A 22,689-nucleotide genomic window follows, 5' to 3' on the forward strand; every position below is an offset into this window, starting at 1 on the left:
TTTTTTTCTATCGTGTTGAAAAAGACTTCTCTGGTAACTGCATACATATAAAAGATTGTTGTTTAGAGTACTAGTAAAGTGGATATACAGAGAGTAAGTTATGTGACAATACACTCTTTTTACCATTGAGGTTATAGGTATATTTTGGCAGCCATTTTGAAAATCAAAATGGCTGCTTTTATTGAAAAGCATAATGATTCTTAAAACTTCAACTCAAGTATTGTCTGAAAATGTACGGTGTTTGAAACAAATATCGTTTTGAATTTTTGGCACCTGTGTCCTATATACCGTGGAATTGCCCATAAACTGATTACTGGTATTTCATTCGAAAACAGCAAAATTAATTCGAGATAATTTTCATGCATTGAATATAGAAAGGAGAGAAAGAATAAAGGAAAAATAAGAGCAACATTAAACCTCAGATGTAGGATTGGAACCAAGTCACAGTGAAACTTACCATTGATGTCCACCAGTAGTGCAATTTGATTTGAAGAAATGGGAAAGCGAGACACGGACAAGTTTCCTAAATACGGCAGAACCAGGTGTTTGACTGGTGTCGAGAGTTGAGAGACATTATTTGATGCCGAGATGTTAATGTCATGAAGTCCCGTCGGCTCCAGCTGCAGCTGTACGACATATGATTGATTTCCAGCCATCACGGCCTCTAAAACTTGCTCCTCTTCTCCAGACACTCGGTGAAACTGGACGTGCGAGCCGCGCCTGAGCTCGACGGCAATCTCTGCTGGGGAGCCCACTAAGCTGGGTCTCGCAGACTGTGCAGTGATGCCGGAAACGGGCTCTTGGATGACCAGAGGCTTACCCAGTCTCCTGGTCACCGTACTGACCAGGTTCTGAACCGTGACACTGATATTGTACTCGCCCGATTTCGCAAAGGTGTGGTTGATGCTACTCACGATTACGGGGTCTGCGTTGCTCTGCAGACCAAAGTCCTCGAAGGAACTCCCATCGTCAAAATCCCACAGAAATGTTGGCCCAGTTCCGTCCTCCGTAGTGGCCTGACAAAGCACGCTCTCTTCCAGTGCCATGATCGAATTCTCAGACTCGCTCCAGACACTCACATCCTGGATCTCTCTCTGCACTGTGATGACCTTGGCGTCCGACACGGTGCTCACCAGGTTTCTCACGGTAACCTTGACCAGGTATCGGCCTTCCGCCGCGAAGTTGTGCACAAAGCTTTTGCTGGTCGTTACAACGCTGGCGATCGTGACATTTTCAAGACTCACCGTCCACTCGTACGACATGTTACCGGTTGTGACGGGCACAACTGAACTGATTGTTCCATTCGAGTGCAGAGGAAATGACTCTTGTGAGTCCAGGCTAACAGATGGAATCGCTTCCTGCACGACGATTGTTTGCAGAAGACCGCCAGCATACAGTGTGCCATTACTCAGCACATGCACCGCAGGATCAAAGTGTCCTGTGCTGGAGTACTCGTGGCTGAAGGAAACGAGGAGTTGGCATCCGTCGCCGTAGCTCGCCGTCAGGTACAGGTTGGCCGGATTGGCCGAGCCGCCGCTGATGAAGGTCTCGTTCACGTCCCTCAGGGACTGGTTGTAGACGACGCCGTCACCAAAGTCCAGGAGGAGCATGGCGTGCTCGCGGTCGGCTGTCTCCATGCTGAGTAGGAAGATGTGGCTGACATTCGGCCTGGTGTGAAGGGAGCCCTCTAGAAGAGACACACTCAGATTGCTAACACCTCGATCCATGACAATCTACGAAGGAGAAGGACAGCAAAAAAGTATGGTTCATACATTCCAGATAACCAACAGCCTTTTGAAGCATAAAACTTTGGTGAATAGGCACTGGCATTCAATGAATTGTGTAGACAAACATGTCCGCATGCATTTTACTCATCTGAATCTTGGATCCTCGGGAAATTTTGACGGATGAGAAAATATCTGGTTTGACAGTATACTAGATTTTCATCAATTAAATAGAAATAAATCTATGTTTATTGCCATAATGCATGTTATGACATCAGCCACAAATCAGTAACAACAACATATGACAGTAAAAAAAAAGAAGGAGTTTCCATATTAAAAGAAATAGTTTAAGTATCCCTTGCCGTAGAACTTACAACATACTAATATTATTGATTTTCACTTTCAAAATGACATTTATCCATTCATCAAAACTTGCATTTTACTCTAGATTATCAGTGATGAAATCTGCTCTACAGAAGAAGTGAACGTGGGGAGCTGTTGTGGTTCTGTGGATATTAAAGTCCATGGACTTCCAGTCACTGGTTGAAACCTCCCTACTGCAGCAGTTGCGCCCCAAGGCAAAGCACTTTATCCTCATTGCTTTAATAGTCCTTTAAAAAGTAGCCACCAGTCTCATGATTCCTTGCACTTAGAAACATCCATTGCTTTCTTAGTGGCCAATTAAAAAGGAATCTGAACACAACCTTGATACTTACCACATGTAAAACTTTGAGTACACTTCCTAGCGAGTTGGAGGCATTGACAGTCACGGTAAAGAGCCCTTTTTCTCTGAAAACATGTTCCTGATAAGGGGGGAAAAACAGAAAACAAAGAGGATAGTGAATAGACAGTAGTATCAAGGAGCAATAGATGCTACACTGAATATATATACACGACCATTTGAAGGCAAATATACTTGCTGTAACAGCACCAACTGGGTAGTGCTTCCACTACAAATTCCCAAAGGGAGTTAACTTGGAGAGCTTGTGCATGGCGACCCTCTGTCTATAACGGCTATTCTGTCGTAATTTCCCTTCAGTGGTTGCTATACACGTTTCTTATGCTGTACTTTGAACTTTGTTTTTTTCTCTTTTATATCCTGACTCACTAAGGAAAAAGAGCCAGCAGAAGAACAAACCCAGTGTCTCAGAGCTGAGATGTGAGAGGAGGTGTAAGGGAGTACAGAAAAAAAAAGGGAATCACACAACTCCTGAATTGGAACAAAACTCTAAATCGGCTTCACACATCGTCTTGGTCAATATGTACACCACCAGCAGATGACATTCACTGAAAAACACTGTAAAGTGAGGCTCTTTATACCCATTTATAAAGCAAACAAGGGGTTCTGGAGCCTCTTACAGCAGCATCGAGCAAAACTGCATGCTCAACACAAAATATACACTCACCAACACAGAGCTTTTCTCCTTTCATGGGTTTTTAGTTTTTATGAAATATCATTATACTAATTTACACATCACTCTGGTAGCTGGTCACCTCTGTATATATATGCGTATATGCTTATACACACTATCGTATGTGTGTATGTGTGCAAGAGTTGTACATCTATTATGAATTCATATGAATTCATATGAATAATATGAATACATACATTTGAACATGTGTGAAGCATAGTTTTATTTCTTACAGGAAAAGAAAAAATAGATAAATAAATAAAAGGTGGTGTGTATAAGGATTGAAGCAGGATCATTTTTCTGTGCATTAAACCGTCTAAGATGGGCTAATATTGCTACAACACACATTTCCCTTGGACACCTGCCCGAGTATACTCATCTTCAAATGCACATGGATGTAGTTGTATATATATCAAATTACAAACAAAATGATATCTTGCTCACAAAATTGCACAAAAAGGATGAAAATGAGAGTATGGGATATAATTCAGATTATATTTCACTCAAAACATAATCCCGTCTACATGTATCAAACAGACATGATCTCAGGTTTCACTATAATAACATTACTCCATTATCCTTGCAAAAAAGTATTGCAGCCATTATATAGTCACTCTGCAATCTGTATGCAATGTTTTTATTTGACACTAAAAACAGGCAATATGTTATTAAACAGAACAAAGATAGGACTTGCTTCTCATGATAGAGCTCAAAGAATGGAAAATTCATATTTCTCTCAATTTTTGGGTGGATCCTCGCCAAGTGAGCAAAGGTTGCATGCAAAAACTGCCAAATAATATATTAAAAATCATCTTGATCCTTCGAGTAATGAGATAACAACATTCATCACTTTAATAGTGTCAGGAAACATATAAACTCTGCCCATCAGTTACATTTTATATTGTCATACTCGTCATTTGTTATCACTGCGATATTTAATCTCCAGCACCAACTGCATCTCCAAACAATTTCTTGACCTTTGAACTCTGATGAGTGAATTACTCAGCTATAGATATCTCCTCTTTCATCAGGCAGTTAACTGGATAGACAATACAAGGACAAAAATGAATTACATGCTTTGTATGATAAGTGGGTTTATTTTTATTGGCTTGAGAGGCACAGAGGTTTTTTCCATCATTCTAGTCCACAACCACCTCTTCCTTTTGCCTCTTCTCATACTATATATGCTTTGTTTCACTCTTCATTATTCTTTTTCTTCGACTCCTTCTTTTATCATATTCCATTAATTTGTATTCTATTTTTCTTTGCTTCTTTTGCCAATTCTTTTTTCCTTTCCCTTCATTCTTCTTCATATTTTTTCTCTTTCTTTTTTTGTTCATAATACATACATGAAGTTCGCTTATTAGTTCACTGTCTGAGCAACAATGCTTGCATCTAAACTTTGGTCTTTCAAAATAGACCAGTGACAAAGCTGCACAAACTTTCCATGGGGGAAATCCCCCCAAAAAGGGTTGATACAAAACTGTAAATCAATGTACAATGTAGGTGATATAGAGCCTGTATAGACACAGTGCCTACATGTAGGCCTCAATACATTGTATGATGCAGGAAACACAAAACACTATATGACAAAGACAGTTCAAGTGAATTTGAGTATTATGGACAGTTCACTATCATGAAAATCAAAAATATGTTACCTTGCACACAGTTACAATGTACATAAAAAAACAACCAGATAATCTAATTTAGTACAGTTATTCTGAAAGAGAATAATTTCAGCTTTGTAAATCATTCATGACTCATCAAAGAATTGGATGCCCCCATGAACATACTAATCTCCATCAACTGCAGCATTTCTGAGAAAAAAAAAATATCAAAGTTATGGTACGGTACTGTATATACTGGTGTGCTCTTTATGGTTGTGCATTAAAAAAGAAACTTAATAGTAAATACATTGAAGGAATAATAGGACTGTCCTGAAACATGGCATGATTCTCATTAAAACAAACTCATTGCATGCTTATGTCACATTAACAACACCATTGCTGAAATGACGTACAAAAAACAAAAACAAAACAGAGGTTTTGGCATTAAGTTTTCACACATATTTTCATGTTCCTCAAAGGCGGACATAGAAGAACAACAAAAGAAGTCCAAAATCCAGTGGGAAAAAAAAAAAAAAAAAAAAAACCTCCTCTTCATTCTCAGCTTCCAAATTTTAGATAATTTTACAGGTTAAACTTTTTCAGTTAATACTAAAAAGATAGAAAAAAAAAAAGACATTGTCAAGCTAGGACAATAAATTATTACAATGTACATTGTAGATTTACAATGTACCTATACTTTAAGGAAACTACATGTAACCTGAGTAAAATTATGTGAGCTTTGCTACAGTATGCAAGGTCAAATGCAAAGATGTTGCCTGATTAAACCACAACACAAGTTTGTTTGTTTGTTTGTTTGTTTTACTAGTATCCCGTCGTGGATGAATCCCGAGAATACTCGAGCAGGGATCTACGGGAAATGTGTGTTTTAGCAAAATCAGCCCGTCCTCAACTGATATTAAAGCCAACTTCTCAAATGTACACATACATCTCATAGTGTGTGTGTGTGTGTGCGCATGTGTGAGACAGGATACATGTGCATCCACCATCAAACCTTATCAGTTAAGAAGCACAAATGTATTAACTCGTTGAAAATGTGCTGATTTTGCTTACAACACGCATTTCCCATAGGCACTTGCCCATGTATACTTGGGGCTTGTCCCCAACGGGTTAAAAGTAGCATACAGAGCCTTTGGATTTCACACCTTCTTGCTGCCCAAACAGGGTCAATGTCTCATTCATTTCTGAAGTGGTAGCATTCCATGTTGTCAATTCATTACTCATCAAGTGCTACACAGATAATTGAAGGGGTTCCACGACATTTGCTCCTGCGACAATCGCTCCCATGAAATAACTGCATGCTAGGCCAAGCATAAATTCTACCCGTGAAAAGCATTTATAACCCTAACCCTAATCCTAATCCTCACATCAAACAAAACATAAACCCTACCACAACCCAAACCCTAACCCTTATTAAATGTCCACTGAGAAAATAAGAGCAGAGCGATTGTCAGAGGAGCAAATGCCGTGTCACTGATCGACGAAGGAACTTCTTAAGTGATCACAAGGGCTACATCAACTAGAACAGTGAACACCCGGTGGGAGGATTTCAAATCCTTGCCATATCAAAGACAGAGCCTACATTGTGTCTTTATTTGAGAAGAAACAAGAAAAGGATGCATCAAATACACCCACCACTTAAAAAAAACCACCCACCTGCTCTAATGGTACTTCTCCCATCATCATCTTATCTCCCTATCTTTGTGCATCTCTCAATCTTGTATCTTCTCCATCTCATTCTTTTCTTTTTTATCCTTCTTTTGCCTCAGATCTTATCTCTTCTGACGGAGAGGGCTTGTGGCCAAACGCGGTCGACCGGCCGACCATCAAAGGGAGTGTTGACAGGACTGAAATAGGTTGTATTCTCTGGACAATTCTGGGACTCATCATTCTGGATCATCTTCCCATCTTCATTATCATGTTGGACCATCTTTTATCATCTCTGTGGCATCCAGCCACACCCACATGTCATATTCAGGAGAGAAGAAACAAAGAAGGAAAAAAGGAACCCAAAAAAATCCCATTTCGATCTACCATGCTTGCAACACTGGGCTGCGACCACCAACAGACTCAAGACCAGTGATTGATTTGGCTTGTTGACACCAACAAATACTGCCTGGCATTCATCAACATTTTCAAGTACAGATTGGGGAGTACACTGCAAGACCTTAATAAAGGGAAGCAGTCCTGAGATTTTCACTGTACTGATAATTAAGAAGAGTAAAAAATATAACCTTTCACCAATTTATACGCGTGGACATCAAAAATTGTCTCCGTACGCGATTTTTAAAAAATAATTCCTGCAAGCGATCGTGTAAGAGCCTGCCAAAAGGTGCAACATCATTGATGCCCTACTCTCAAGTTGACAGCCGTGCCTCAGAAAACCAATTTAAGTGTTCAAAATGATCATATCTGATTTTTTCATAAAATGTGACAATATGTGGTTTTATTATTTCAAACAAAATATTTCAAGCTTATTCATATATACAATTGATATAAAAATAAATAGTAAACATGTATTTATAAATAACTAGGGATGACGAGCAGAACACCGCTGGAAAGAGTTGTGCATCGATGGCGTATGACTCTCCGCCAAGACTTGCTCATGTGCAGAGTCACACCTTTTTAAGCGAAATGTACGAGCTTATTAGGTGATTTGAAAGTTTGTTTTTGATGAAAGTAGTTCATTGGAGGTACCAACAACAACATATTTTTTTAAATTTTGTGAGGACTGCGTCCCTTTAAGATCAGTTGAGCTGGATTTTGTTTTCTTCCCTACAACAATCTGAAACATAACTGCTGGACAAACTCAAACTTAATTTTGACAAAATAACAGTCATGCATGTGTAGAGTTCTCATAGTAAACCATAAAGTGACAAGCATAAGACTTCATTCATGTATTCCATAGAGAGCTGAAAATGTTGAAATTTAGCCAAAATCTAGCATTATTTCTGCTGAATGCTGGAATGCAGAATTGTGAGGGGTATGTACTTCCATCCACAGATTCCTTCTGACTTGGTTGCCATGCTCCCAGATCTCAAAACTTTGCGAGATCTATTTGATGAACCACTCCCAAATTTTGCATCAAACCACAGAAGTTTTAAGATTTCTTCCAAGAATGAAAATGGCCTCACGTTTTCTCTCCGAGAGGAACATAAAATGTCTCAAGCACCTGTCTTTTTCCCATCAGTGCTTCTACTGAGAAAAAGAATCTGCTTCTCACACCATTTGAGAGAGCACGTGAGCCTACTGGCGCCCACTCGTGGCAGAATGCCCGTTGGCGCCGTGCCCAATATGAACACATGTAAAGTACAAATAATGTCCTCTATTTCTTTACATGTATATGAATGCCTTTGTGACTGCAGAGTAGTTTCTAACTGCTGGAGTAGCAACAGTGCCATGTGGCATGGGACCTAATGAATGTCATGTCAACAGCACACCATTGAGTTATTGCAAAAGAATCCCATGGAGACACATAGAGTACTACATGTACGTACATTGTATGTCATATATTTTGGTATATTTCTTTCAAGAGGATAAATTTGCCATTCAGAACCAAAGTGGCCTTTCATTATGACAGAAAAATATTTGAAATATATGTGGAATTTTCTTTATTATTCTTCTACTATGACATTACAAACTGCTGTCGCCTTTTTCTATTAACCAGCAATGGAGGCACCAAAACTGTAGAATTCAATGACTTTGTGAATGGATCTTTTGACTTTCCTAAAACTTCACCGATGTATTAACTGCTATATTGCTGCAATCACTGAAGTTTGTATTTATGGGTAATTTTCCCTTGAATTTCAAGAATATCAGTTGACAAATGATACAAAATACTTGCCAAAAAGAGAGAAACCATTGCATTTCATAATAAAAAATGTATACAGAATTTCACATTTTTCTCCATGCTGTCATGCAGACGAGTTTAAATTATCATCAGCTTTTCAATATTCTTGTCACTTTTCAAATTCACATGATGAACAAACAATTTCAAATCCAAACTGGGAGCTATTAACACATTTGGGAATACACATCTTATTCAAACACGGAACACACATAACAGACAAGAAGAATATCTACAAAATATATTGGGGAAATTATGCCACACAATGATTGAATGAACATTATCACATTATTTTAAGGGGGAAATATACAAGTTCAAAAGAATGTGAAGACAATGTTGTAAAAAGAATGGGACAGCAAAATGAAAAATGGTGAAGATGATAGAGTGAGATGGAAAGAAAGATTTCATCAATTTGAATCAATTTGAATAAATATATGAGTAGAAAAATCTGATAAGTTGCATACAACAATAAAAACTCTGTATTTTCATTTTGTGGAGTACATGCAAAAATCACTCCAGTTCTGCACATAATTGACTCTTCTAGCTACCCTTATCCCCTGGAGAAATCATATGCTCAGCCGGCAAATACGAGAGGAAGTTTGAGCCGGTGACTGTCAAAGAGGGAACAGAAAGAGGGGATGTCTGGTTTCTCGTGCAAAACAGGCCACTCTTTCACCACGAATTTGGTCTGAACAAAGAAAAGTTTGTATTTTACCAAATCACAATATTGGTGTGGCAATTTGCGGCATGATGACAGTTGATATTCGACCACAATCTCTGATCTCTGTTCTATTCATTTTTTTTCTGTGTGTGCAACTGTAGGCTACGTGTACACGTTTGCTTGTACAATACTGGTATGTGTGTGGCTGGGGGTGCATGTCAAGCACAATGTTCTACACAGTTTGCTCTGCAAAAATAATTCTTGACCACTCCAGTATGGTCTATTGATAAATTACAATACGTCCCAGAGATGTGGATTTGTTGTTTTTGTTGTTATCATTATCATCAACATTATCATTATCATTATCATTATTATTGTTATTATAACTATTATTATTGTTGTTGTTATCATTTTGCATTTTGAAAAGCATCTGGGTTATAATAAACAAACTGTTTCTGGGAGACTTGTGTTGTGTTTCATTGCAGTTCTCTTGACAGAGAAGACTACTACATTGTATACAGTGTAGGTAATCTAAATTCTTTGAAACCACATGTACAGAATACTTTGATGCAATATGCCAGCCAGTCAGTGGAGATAGATTATTCAATCAGGAAAGGCATTTAAAGAACTTTTTACTTCCTACACCGTTGTATGTACCCACAAAGCACATGTCACCAAGTGGCCATTGGGTACATTAAATCTGTACATATTCAATCAACAGTCTATGGTGTTCCGTAAGTGTCAGTGACCTACATCTTTGCACTAATTAGCTTTCCCTTTACACTTGCCCCATTGCAGGGCATTATTGGACATCGCAAATAAACTCCACAATGTCATGCAGAGAATACGTACATTCAAGTGTAATAATGTCTTGAAGATAGTAAACAGAGTGATGCCAGCCCACAATCTACAAGTTCTAATCTGAGATATAAAAGACTGGTCAGTTCAACACAGTCTCAGACTATAAAATGCAGAGAAACTGAGGTTCTAAACTTTAAAAAGGAAATCTAGACATAGTAATCAAATTCATTCCCTTATGATACAGTTGTTTTAATGATGTCGCTGATTCTGTCAAAAACCTGAGCGTCAAACCTGAACATTCACATCTACAATTGAAACTATGAATGTCTTTGTTAGTACATGAAACATGTAAAAGTGCTTCATTTACAATCCGTAAGTATTTGGATGATATTCATCCCTATAAAAATTGGGAATCAACAGCTCTGAGACTTGTAGGCCTACAATGTATATGTGCAATTAATATCAAACATTGATTTTTATAATATAGGGTAACATTTTATACGATGTGGACTTTTTACAACTTGATAAACTTCAACAACTGCAAGATTTAGGCCTAATTACAGTGTACCCATGCTTGTAAATGTGACAACATCACCCCAGGTTGAATAACACTGGCAGCCAATACGTTACTGAGTCAAAGTCAAATTGAATAGAATGCAAACATCAAATTAAATTCAAGCACAACCTCATACATGTACCTGTACAACAAAAGTTAGCAACTCTAATAATAATCCCATTGACAAGGACAAATCTAGCTGACTTTAAAAACAGAAAGAAGAGAAGGAGAGGGGCGGAGAGGACAGGAGGGAGGAGAGAGAGATGAAGAGGGGGAGAGAGGAAGGAGAAGGCAATAGAGAGAGAGAGAGGTCTGAGAAAAGAAAATACAAGAGCTGAAAACCACAGATCTGTAAATACCCCAAAATAAATGCAACAGGAAACTTTTTAGGGATTCAGTGCCAAGTTGTGTTTTCAGAGTGGCCTTGTCAAAATGACCAGTTTGACGAGCATCTGTGTTGCTTTTGACATGGGTCAGTTGAAGCTGTCATCGGCCGCCAATTCAATTCTCGGAAATGGCCATTTTGTGAAATTGGCATACACTGGGAACAGCCAAAAATTACAACAACAACAACAACAACAACAAAGAATAGGACCTCTGCTAGCTCTTCTCTTGAACATAATACTAGTCTCATGGTTGCCAAAAATGAGTGGCACAATGAAAAGATAAAAGGGAGATCAGTTGTACCAAATTCATCTGAATTGAAAAAAAAAATAATTAAATGAATCCCTGAATTTCAAATACACTGTAAAGTGGTATAGAGCTAACTTTTGCTATGAGCATACTGCTGTACATGGTGTACAATGTATGTCCCACCTCCTATCAAAACAAAGTGACTCCAGAACATACTACCTTGTAAGATGAAAAAAATAAAAATCACACAATCATTAACAATCAATATCAATCTTTTAGAAATCAGTGCTGTCATAATATCTTTTATAAATCAATGCCATCATGATTTGACTATCATGGTCAGAAAGATAGAATACTAATTGGTAGGTGCTGTGTGACAAAAATCATATCAATGATAGGGTGGTTGTGATTATTTAGACTAAAATCTGCATAAAAATAGAACTACAATCATGGGAGTACATGTATATGCACAAATGTGACCTGCCACAACAAAAGGATCCTAAAATCACTGACGGCTGAGCCAAGAAAATCGAGTTTGAAGTCAGATCATCAAAATAGGTCAAAACGATAGGATTTCTGTTTTGGGCATACTTTTGTAGTCCAATGTATTGTCTATCATCTGCCGAAATTTCGAAGCTAAATGATCAAAGGAAAGGGCAAAAAATTAGCATTTTTCTGGGCCATGATTTTCTGACTTTCAACGGAACAGAAATGTGTCCGAAGATTTGGATTCAGCACCGCAGCTAGACTATGCCCCTAGCAACGAGGGAGTGATCTTATTGGTCAGTGTGTGGCATCCCGGTCACTGATTGGCGCTAATTGTAAAGCTTGAATGAACATCACAGAGGTTGCTATTAAGAGCATACATGTACCTTCTATTGTCAAGAGGTGGAAACTGTCTTGCCTCCCCTTGATCATGATAGCGTCGGAAAGAAAACTTTGAAAGCAGTTTTCTTGAAATGCAGATTATCTAAACCACTCAACATGCGCTAATAAAACCATCGATATCTCCGCAACCGAGTACTTTTATGAGTCGTGTTATATATGGAATTAAAGTGGAAGAGTAAGGGAATAGCGTCATGTCATTTTCAGAAAATTGTCCTCCCCCGACTTTCGGATCCTTTTGTTGTAGTGGGTCACAAATGTCTGGGAATCACTATTCTACTCAGGAGTACCTGTACATTGTCTATTCAAAAAGCTAGGACTTGAAAGGAGCATGCTTTAAACACCTTTTGTTCCTTCCACAGTCAACATTCTACATGTAAAATCTAGTGTCTAAAGCCTCTTTTCATCATCCCTTTGCAAGAACAGACAGTCAAGCCCCCTTCCAAAGCTCTTTTTAAACTGGGTATTGGTTTAATCCTCCCAGATGTGGGCACTGTCTGTCAAGACTATGCAGTAGGCAAAAATTGTGTGGCTGGGGTTATTGTACAAAGAGCACTTGTACTGTGTAAATGTAAAAAGAGCAACAATGCTCCCCCCCCCCCCCCCCCCCAGGAAATACAGTTTGTAGACTGGAATCTCAAGACCAGTGTCATGTAATTTGCAATAATCTTTTAATCTTCTTTGTATTACGCTTTGCATGGTCAACATCTTAAGATCTTCTTGTCAACTCTTTAAACAGGCCTTAACCTGTTGAGGACGAGTCACGAGTATACTGGGCAGGTGTCTATGGAAAATGCGTGTTGTAGCAAAATCAGTCCGTCCTCAACGGGTTAACATTACCAATAGGCAGTACTGCATTTTTGTTGTTGCTATTAAAGACTTGGAAAAGGGGACATCTACGGCCAAGTAAAAAAAAGATAATAATAATAATAATCATCATTTTTTGGTCCTATTTGTATAATTCTTTCATGGTTAGATGTGAACACATGATTTCATGATCTATTGACCACTTGAGGGTGGTTTTGAAATTTAGGCACTTCACTCACAATACTCAAAGCTTATTACCAGGCACTGTTGGGTTACCTGCAGTCAGTCTTGAGACTCACTGCTTAATTCACATCAAATATCATTCACATATAATTGGTTTGTTAGCCATCAACACAATTGCACACATCCTAAACAGCTAAGGAAATCTTAGGGAAAAGGCCTAGAACAATCTGAAAATATTAATGAGTCAAGACAAAGATTTGAAATGAAAACCTCTCACAAAAACTTTAAATGATGCTCTACTTTATAACATTTTGTTTTGATACTTTCGTTTAGAAGCAACCTCTTCCTGCTTCAAACGTCTTTCAATATCCCAGGGTGTTTTCTCATGGACTATACAGCCTCAGCTGCAGTTCAATGAAGATATAATACGGAGTATACAAATATATCATAATCCGTATCATATCCAGTTACTTTTAATCATATTGTCTCATATCGTATCCCATCATATCATTAATTAACACTCTGTTATCTTCATACTGCAGTAAATGCACTATACCCCATAGCTTGATGTGGTATATTGGGTGCAAAATGTACCATCCCTACTACAAAAAAAAAACACCAAACAAACAAAAAACATGGACTATCATTCACTGAAAAAAAAAACAAACAAACAAAAACAGTGAGTGATAACAAGACTGGAAGGCTGGGTTTTGCTTATTTCATTTGTAATAGTGTGAAATACAATGCATGCATCTCTCTTTCAACAATGAAAAAACAAAAACAAAAACAAGCATTGTGTTGAGGACTGGGTCAACATTTTCTGGAGCATGTTTTGCAACACAGGGTCCCAAAGAAACACAGTTGTCATAAAAGCATTGTACCTCTTGACGGATAGGAACAGAAGGAAAATGAATCCACCACTTTATTTTATTGTTTTCGTTGTTCATGAATATTGTATATTGCTAATGACAGCAATGGCACCATTCCCCATAGTCCATGGGCCAAGACCCGAAAAATGGGTTGTTGGTACCATCTGAGGTGGCACAACCTTTTTGGTGTCAGTTTGTTTGTCGGGCATAGATATGCTTATCAAGCTATGATAGCATTTCCAAATGAGTAGCTTAGTCATAATAAATGAATTTTTAACCAATTTGGTCTCGTTTTTATATCCCTATACTTCTGAATCGAAACTAAACTGCTATACAAAGAAGAGCGCTGGTGTTCTGTTGTAAATGCGGTGCGCTTAGTCTTTATTCAAGGCAGCGAAGGGAATATCCAAAGGGTTATGATGTCCACAGCTGTCACGCGGTGCGCTTAGTCTTTTTCTAGACCAATGTACCGTTATCATATCTAAAGTTCCTCATGAAAGGGATTATACTGTTTTTATACTACCCTATCAACAAATACATCAGTTTTAAACAAATATCACTCTGTTCATTTGCAATATCATTCATTATAATGTATCGTAGTGTACCGGTACATTGTTTTTGCATTATCTTATATTGTTGGAGGGAAATAAAGCGACATCGGCGTGGTATTAGCGTTTTCACCGTAGTGTTTTCGCCAAAAAATGATAAATAATTGAAAAATACGGTAAAATTCACGAGAAATTGCTTTTGTTGTTGTTGTTGTTTTTAGATAAAAGGATATACACTGTATCATACGCTTTGGATATTCCCTTCGCCGTCTAGAATAAGGACTAAGCGCTGTGAACATCATAACCTTTGGATATTCCCTTCGCTGATTGAATAAAGACTAAGCGCACAGCGTTTACAACAGAACACCTGTGAACATACCATAGAGCTGCATTTTACAGCTCTATGGAACATACAGAAGACAGTGCTCTTCTCTGTAAAGCGGTTAGTGTCGATTCAGAAGTAACAACGAGACCAAATTGGTTAAAAATTCATTTACTATGACTAAGCTACTCATTTGGAAATGCTATCATAGCTTGATAAGCATATCTATGCCCGACAAACAAAATGACACCAAAAAGGTTTTGCCACCTCAGATGGTACCAATATCTGGCCTGGCCCATGGACTACGACATCAAGTAAGAAAAATCTACGATACATGCGCCCCATGAGTTCGACCATGGACCTACAACACATGGACATTCATCGCTCGTTAATTAATTCGTGCACCTGTTTCTGTCACAAGCGTCACAAAAACATTTTGAACATGCTTTCCTGCTTTGATCCAGTGTTGTCCATCGACAACCAGCCTGGATAAAAACAAGACGGCGCTTTGAGAAATCTAAAAGCTACATGCGCAGAAGCTAATAACTCTCTCAAATCAAGGAAAATGCATGTGCAGTTGTAATGTATAATTTATTGCGAAATCATCGCTAAAGCAATTTCATTTGCGAAATGCAAGTACTTTACAAGAAAAAGCAACTAATTAAGCAGATTGACTGTGATTTGTAATCTATTTTCCCCATTCGTCGCACATTGTTTCAGAGTAAACATGGGCAGTGACAGTAGACGACATGCTTGTCTTGACATTCAGGGATGTCACATGCATGGCCGCAAGTGGCCGCTTCAGTAATTACCAATTTGCGACGCAAAATTTGTCCTTGTTTCAGGTTTGGTGCTCCCCATCATTGGTGTTTATTCAAAGGCAGTTGAGTCTGAAAAGGCACCTCAGCCAAATACAGATTGTATGACTGAAATGAGGGAAACCGGGTTCGTTTGTCAATGATGATGCACGATTACACAATCGTCATTGTCCAAACGTCTGAATGTACTCATTAAGATGCACATAATCAGGTGGCGGTGGTGAACATTGGATCAAAGAAAGACCTCCGTTCATGGTCCATATGTGTAGTAGGTCCATGGTTCGATACTATACGCAGAAAAGGCTCACGAGACCAACACTACGCAAACAAAGCCCACGAGACCGACACTACATGTACGCTGAAAAATCTCACGAGACCGACACTACGCTATTAAACAATGCTCACAAGACCCGACGCTATGCAGAAGACTAAGGCTCACGAGACCGACACTATCATAGGCAAAGAAGGCCCACGAGACCGACATGATGAACAGCGCCACCTATAAACCCATTTACTGTATGGGTGTCCAGATAATGGCATAAGGTATAGGTAAGAGATGGAAAAGGAGAGTTCCTCAGGGTGTTACCCCGTCAGTTGCCCTCCCTCACCCCTGAAATATTCAGGAGCTTTAATGTGTTTGCGTGTGTGATTGTTTGTGGAAAAAAAAGCGAGAAAAGAAGGGGAAAACCTTACATCCTGTCCATCCATAACGGGTTGTTGAATGTCTTTTTTCTTTTCTGGATTTGCAGGTGCATGTGTTCCCTTCTTAATGCACGCAATGTATACATTTCTAATACCGTCTAAAAGGTATCATTGTTATTATACATAGAGTCATATTGTTATTATTGCCAGAACGACAATGCTTCATCCGCCTACAGCATGTGGCTTTTCCGACCCCTAACCTGCATTAGAGAAGAATTTGCTACATAACTGTATAATTGTACTTTTTTTATTTTGTTTTTCTCTTATGTTTCGGTCATTGTTGTACCCGTGCTCCCCATCTCAATCTTAAACTCGATTTTAACTGGGACCTACGCTCAACAAGCTCGCTTTTAAGTAGGTTCCTTCATATTTCTTTAGCATTTATTCACAAATTCCAAACTTAACAGATCGACAAATATTATGTTTTATATACTTGCAATATTCTACGTATGTCTCCAACTGGGTATCATGAACTTCATTTAATTTTGCTATATTTGATGTATTATTTCATCGAGGAATATGAAAACAAATTGAAATTGAAATTGAATTTTTTTAGAAAAAAAAATTGGTACAGTCTATTACTGGCATTATTAAAGATCTGAACTTATCAATATATTGTTATTGTCCTCTTTTATCTATTTTTTTGTGGGGGGGGGGGCCATGAGGAGTACCATTTTATTTAAAAAATAATCGTTAACAATGTCGCTCTTCGTACCGTGACATAACCCCTCCTAAAAACCACACGTGTAGAAATACAAACTTGTTCATTTTCCATCTGTGAAGATGGCTGGATAGCCCATATTCAGCTACACTAAGCTGGTCTTCCATGGGGTCCAGTTGGATGTGGGGTGGGACCACTTCACCGGGTTAGACACCCTGCTCTTTGCGATGAATGAATGAAGCGGGATCTTTTGCGTGCATAAGCTGTGACTCTCTCATACACGGGACCTCCATTTTATGTCCTATCCGAGGGACAGAGTGTTTTGCCTCTTGCTAGAGGGGACGGTATGTTTACACACAACATTGATCAGTCCAGACTCGGGTTCGAACCCAGGCCGCATGATCGTGAGGCAGACGCGCTACCGACTGAGCCAACTCACCGTCCTTGATATCGTTTATATGAAGATGACGCTGTTCAATTATTTACAATCTATCGCTCGATAGCGTGACGAAATTGGACCCGCCAGTACAATAACTTTTCCCTTCATAGAACACCCTGTACAGGTACATAAGTGATATGTAGATGACGCTGTTGATCTTGTCGGTCTCGTGAGCCTTTTTTACGTAGTGTTGGTTTCGTGGGCTTCCTTTGCCTCGTGTCGGTCTCGTGAGCCTTTATTGCGTAGTGTCGGTTTCTTGAGCCTTTTCTGCGTAGTGACGAACTCATGGTTTGTATGACTCATGAGCCATATAACTCATGGGCTGTATCACTTATGGACCTAGTTTTGATGTCGGTCTCGTGGACCGTATAACTAGTGGGCGTCGGTCTCGTGGGATAACCCCATATCTGATAGGGATGCTGCTTTACATTGGCCTTGCCGCCGGTCTTCATTTTATTAAAAGAAAAGTTTTAAAAATCTTGTCAGCAACAGAAAATCGCGTACCCCTAATAAAGAATGTCCACTTTTCTAGTTGGCATTTTCGTGTACTGCTTCTTCTTACCATGCTTATTGTTTGGTTCACCGGCGTAGAACTATGACAAAATGTTATATGACCTTTGAGGCTTAGATGCTCAAAACTCACTTCCTCCTCAGAAAAAGTTTCCGGAAAACTTACAATAATCTCACAACATAACACTTCTTTCTGCATCCTTGCGAGACTGATAACTCGACATTAAATATTGACGTCTAACTGAATTTGTGGTTGACCTATATCAACATTTGTGACGTTAGTAATACTAAAACAATACCCATGACTGTTTTGTGACAAGTAATAATCCTTTTAACGTTGGGTTTGTGTAGAACATTTCGGTTCCCCTGGGGGCTACATTATTAGTGTTCTCACTTTCCTCGCTTAAATAAATATTAAGATTGCAGTTCATGAGATGGCACAGCCACTCCCCCATTCAATCTTCTGGTGTTTCGCAATCAATGCTGTCGTACACAACGTCCGTTTGCACATCGTCAACAATCGCGTACTCATCTTGGATACCGGTCCCTCCAGTCACGACTTCTTCGACGTCCGTGTAGCAATCACTCATTTCAGAAACCTTCCCTTCCTGCTTCCGGTCGCAGGTCTTCTGAAGAAAAAGACCCTCCATGTAGGTGTGTGTGAGACAATTTATTCGTTTCGGCTTCACTTTGTTCATGAGTATGGTTATGAGTGATTCCCTCTTTCCTTTAGTCTGGTTACTGCTCCGATTGTACGCAGGACCAGTTCCTCCAACAAGGCTGCTGTCGCCAACTTCAGCGTAGCACCCGTTCAGGGTTAGATTCCATGGAGTCATCTTTTACAGGATGTGATTCCTCAGGAGGCACTCGCTTGGGACACTCAGAAGGACCGCTTTTGACCACGACCTGGCTGACGTCAGCATTCTCGTAGATTACCGAACGCTCGTGGATGACCGCCTGCAGGGGCTTCGCTGCACTCTTTTCCGTGACATCGCATTCGTCATTCACGGAGAAGGTAGGCCGGGGGTATCGGAAACTCTTCTCTGCAGGATGGAGGATAAGTAAGTTGGAGCATAAGGTGGAAGCTAGGTCTGTAATGTACGCATAATCTGTTGTTTCATACTTGTTCATCTATTCATTAGCAATCTAATTTTACTTAATGTGTCAACCTTATCATGTTCTTGATACTTATCTTTTGATCTTATGTCTTATGTTTCTCTGTTTCTATTTAAAGTGAAGCACACGCACACACACACACACACACACACACACACACACAATGTCGTACAATATCATGCCATAGAGTCTCTCACTGGGGAGAGGTGCCAGAGGCTGGTCGAATCTTGACAATGTGTAAGACCCCTATATCGCACAATAACGTTTAGTTCAAGTAAGAACCCAATTGTGGCATTATGAAAAAAAAAACCGACCTTCAATATCATTTGCACATTTAAGGGCTGGTTCAAAAAGAAGAAGTGACTCCGGCGTAAACGTTCTGATGAAAGTAAAATATGTACTAAGCCTATTAAAAGCGAAAAATTTAATATCCATTTGCTTCAATCGATGGTCATCCCCAAACTCAACCCCCACCCCCGCTCCCTACCGGTTATCTTCTAACATATTACTATAAAAGAAGAAGAAAAGTTACGACAGCTCATATTTTTTTCTCTGCCTTTATCAAGAAAATAGATTTGAATAGTTATACGTTACCTTTGTCAGAAAGGAGAGTAACGTTTCTGGGAGGGCCGGCGAGAATGCTTGTTTAAAGACATGATTAAAACAAGGATTAATTTTCAAACATGTTAAAAGGTCAGTTTCTTTCTTGAGTTATTTGGTATATCTTTTTGAATAAAATACCCCCTAAAACAAACAAACAACAACAACGACAAATGTACCTTTATTTGAATACGCTGCTAACAATCCCTAAAACTAATTGATTTATGTGTTTGTGGGCTTGATATGATTACACCCGAAATTGGCTATTGCAGCTAAAGTAGTTGTCAATCGACTGTGTAGAGAATTCTTACACAGTAAGGGCTCTTACATAGTTAATGACTGATTTCAGATCACTTTACAACATCATATTTACTTATTCGTAGGCCTTCTGTTCTTTCTTAAACTTTGTTTTTGACGTCTGTTTCTGTATCCCAGACATCCAGCGATGATACAGCATATAACTACCAGCATGATCACCAGCTTGACCAGGGCAAGAACTGCCAGCATTCGTGATCGCATCGGTGTGTGAAATTGGATGGCTGTCTTATTCGCTACCGACTCCGTGGTTGACGACTGTCTAGGGTTCGATAACGCTGTCGTCTCTGGTGAGACGGCTGTCAACGTTTCGCAGTGCTGATCACCGATGATCTCTTGCTGCGTGGAATTGCCGACGTCACCGGGTGATGTCGTTTCTGTATGATTGAAGGACAGGACAACACGGGGAAGGATCTCTTTCACTGACGACTCAGTAGTTGATTCCGAGAACGTTGTCATCTCTGATTGGATGGTTGTCAAAGTTTTAGGAGAATCTGTGGAAGAGTATTTGCATATTCTTTTAAATTCATGTATTTCCATTTTATTCTATTTCATTTCTGACAATAACTGCACTTGCAAATAGATATTTGAATATCTAATATGTTTACACAAAATCAAGAAAAAAAATAAAGTAAAAGAAAAATAATGAACAGAAAAACTGTAAATGTTGTTACTTTAATGCCAAATACCGGATCAATATTGACTGTAAATGAAGGGGACTGTTAACAAAGAAGAAGAAGAAGAAGAAGAAACACAGCTTGTAGTTTGCAGTCTCCTCATAAACTATAAGTGATATTTAACTGCTGAACTACCAAGACCAGGCAAAGTGCCTTATAAAGAAGAAAAAATACAGTCATACCAACACACACACACACACACACACACACACACACACACACAAACACAAGGCAACTCTCTCTCTCTCTCTCTCTCTCAAAAAAAAAATATATATATAGGACAGAGAAGACAGACAAGAGGACAGAGATAGGGTCCAAGAAAGGGGGTTGACGGGTCAAAACCAACGCTCCCGAGGCTCGATATGAATGCATGGGCTAACCCACACATAGAAAATTATAGATTGTATTAAAAGACGACGAACAATAATGATAGAAAAGGGACGTGAAAGAATTTAGCTCATTCTGCTACATAGGAATTTCTGGTTGGGGGGGGGGGGGGGACAATTAACTGGAAAGTAAAAGTACCTAATTCTTTCATAATGTTATCAAGAGAATCTCGAAATTTAGAGCCGGAAAAAAAAAAGCAAAATAAAGATTTGACAACACTAGTGCTAGTCTAAGTAAATGCAAATCATTGGATTGCAGCGTAGGATATGAATGGACATGTTTATTTTTTATGCACTTGGAATCGAACACAAGAGGGAGAGAATGGTTGTTAAAGGCCCTGTTTACATATGGGAGCAGTGCTTTAAAAATTTATCAAGATAGCACATTTGATGCATATGTGTAGGTCTGTTGTGTCGAAAAACACCCTATATACTATTAAAAAGTTTTCTCAATGAAATCTAAAATATAAGGAGATATCAGTATTTTTCTCATTAAATCATAACTGTAGACGTTTAAGTCGGGAAACATAACTATTGTTCCCATTTTGTGCATTTCAATATGAAAATACGTAGCATTGATTATATGGATTCAATTTTTTACAGTGATTGTTTTTATCCCTAACTCACATTTTAGAACTATTTTAAAGCACTAATGCTCGGTTTTTGTTACATCTGCAAATGGTAAATTATGCCTTCAAGTTTGTACTTAAATTGTTGTAAGTGCAAGTATAAAAAGGGGACATCAGTATGTCATCTTAATAGTTATTCATAAAAAAGTATAATACGTAATACATAATAATAACTTCCTTTCTTAGGACGGTTATGTGTTTCCCCAGGCGAGTACGCCATTATAGGGAGTGAAACCACTGAACATTTTTTTTTTCTTTTCTTCCTTTTTCAACAGAATATTCTATACAAATTCAATGAGTTGATTTGCACATGCATTTGAATAATACATAGAGAGCAAGTTATAAGAGCATGTTTATTTCTGTGATCAGCACAACAAGAGGCATAAAAATTCCCTCAGATACACCTTTATTTTTCTGCACGAAATAAATAGATAAAACGCATCCGGTGTCCATTGATATCAAGCATACCATTCAAGTACATTCATACCCTAGAAGAACATATGTTTATCACGTCAAGTGTAACTCTTGAAAAGTCATTTATAGTTTTTTTTTTTCCTCCGGTATCACTTTCTCTATTTCCCCACATGCATTGTTGTAATAACGTATTTCAGTTGTAAAATATTTTGAAAACAGTGTTTTCTTCTGAATATTCGATGGATTTCAAGTTGCTTATTCCGTTATCAATCGAGTACAGTACATTTTCTTTATCAATTCTGTAATCTTACTTTATTACAGCACTGCCGGAAACGACTGAATAAACTCATTCTTTCTTTCTTTCTTAAAAAGAGACTCCTGAAATAAGAGCTGTTTTCAATGTATTGAAAGTTTTCCTTGTATTACATTTTCTTTGCCCCCTTTGCGTTTTCTTGATAAAGTACTAAAGTTACCAGGCATTGTGAAGTCATTGATTTCCTTGGAATAATACAGACTTAGTTTCTCAATGGGCTACCAGTCAGTACAGTG

At 38.6% G+C, this 22,689-nt stretch overlaps 1 protein-coding gene across 1 annotated transcript in view; it reads right to left on the bottom strand.

The window, feature by feature from the left end:
- Positions 1–6,691, bottom strand: part of LOC139720827 (polycystin-1-like protein 1) — a 101,413-nt gene extending 94,722 nt beyond the window's left edge. The window contains exons 1-3 of the mRNA XM_071632164.1: positions 6,548–6,691; positions 2,441–2,527; positions 458–1,733 (exon numbers count right to left, since the gene is read on the bottom strand). Of these exons, the coding sequence (XP_071488265.1) occupies positions 458–1,733; positions 2,441–2,527; positions 6,548–6,691 (1,507 nt within the window). The remainder of the gene's footprint in view (positions 1–457; positions 1,734–2,440; positions 2,528–6,547) is intronic.
- Between the last annotated feature and the right edge of the window lie 15,998 nt (positions 6,692–22,689).

Source organism: Diadema antillarum, unplaced genomic scaffold, assembly GCF_040938485.1.
Source record: "Diadema antillarum isolate AM-2024a unplaced genomic scaffold, OU_Dant_1.0 scf00000134, whole genome shotgun sequence".
NCBI lineage: Eukaryota > Metazoa > Echinodermata > Echinoidea > Diadematoida > Diadematidae > Diadema > Diadema antillarum.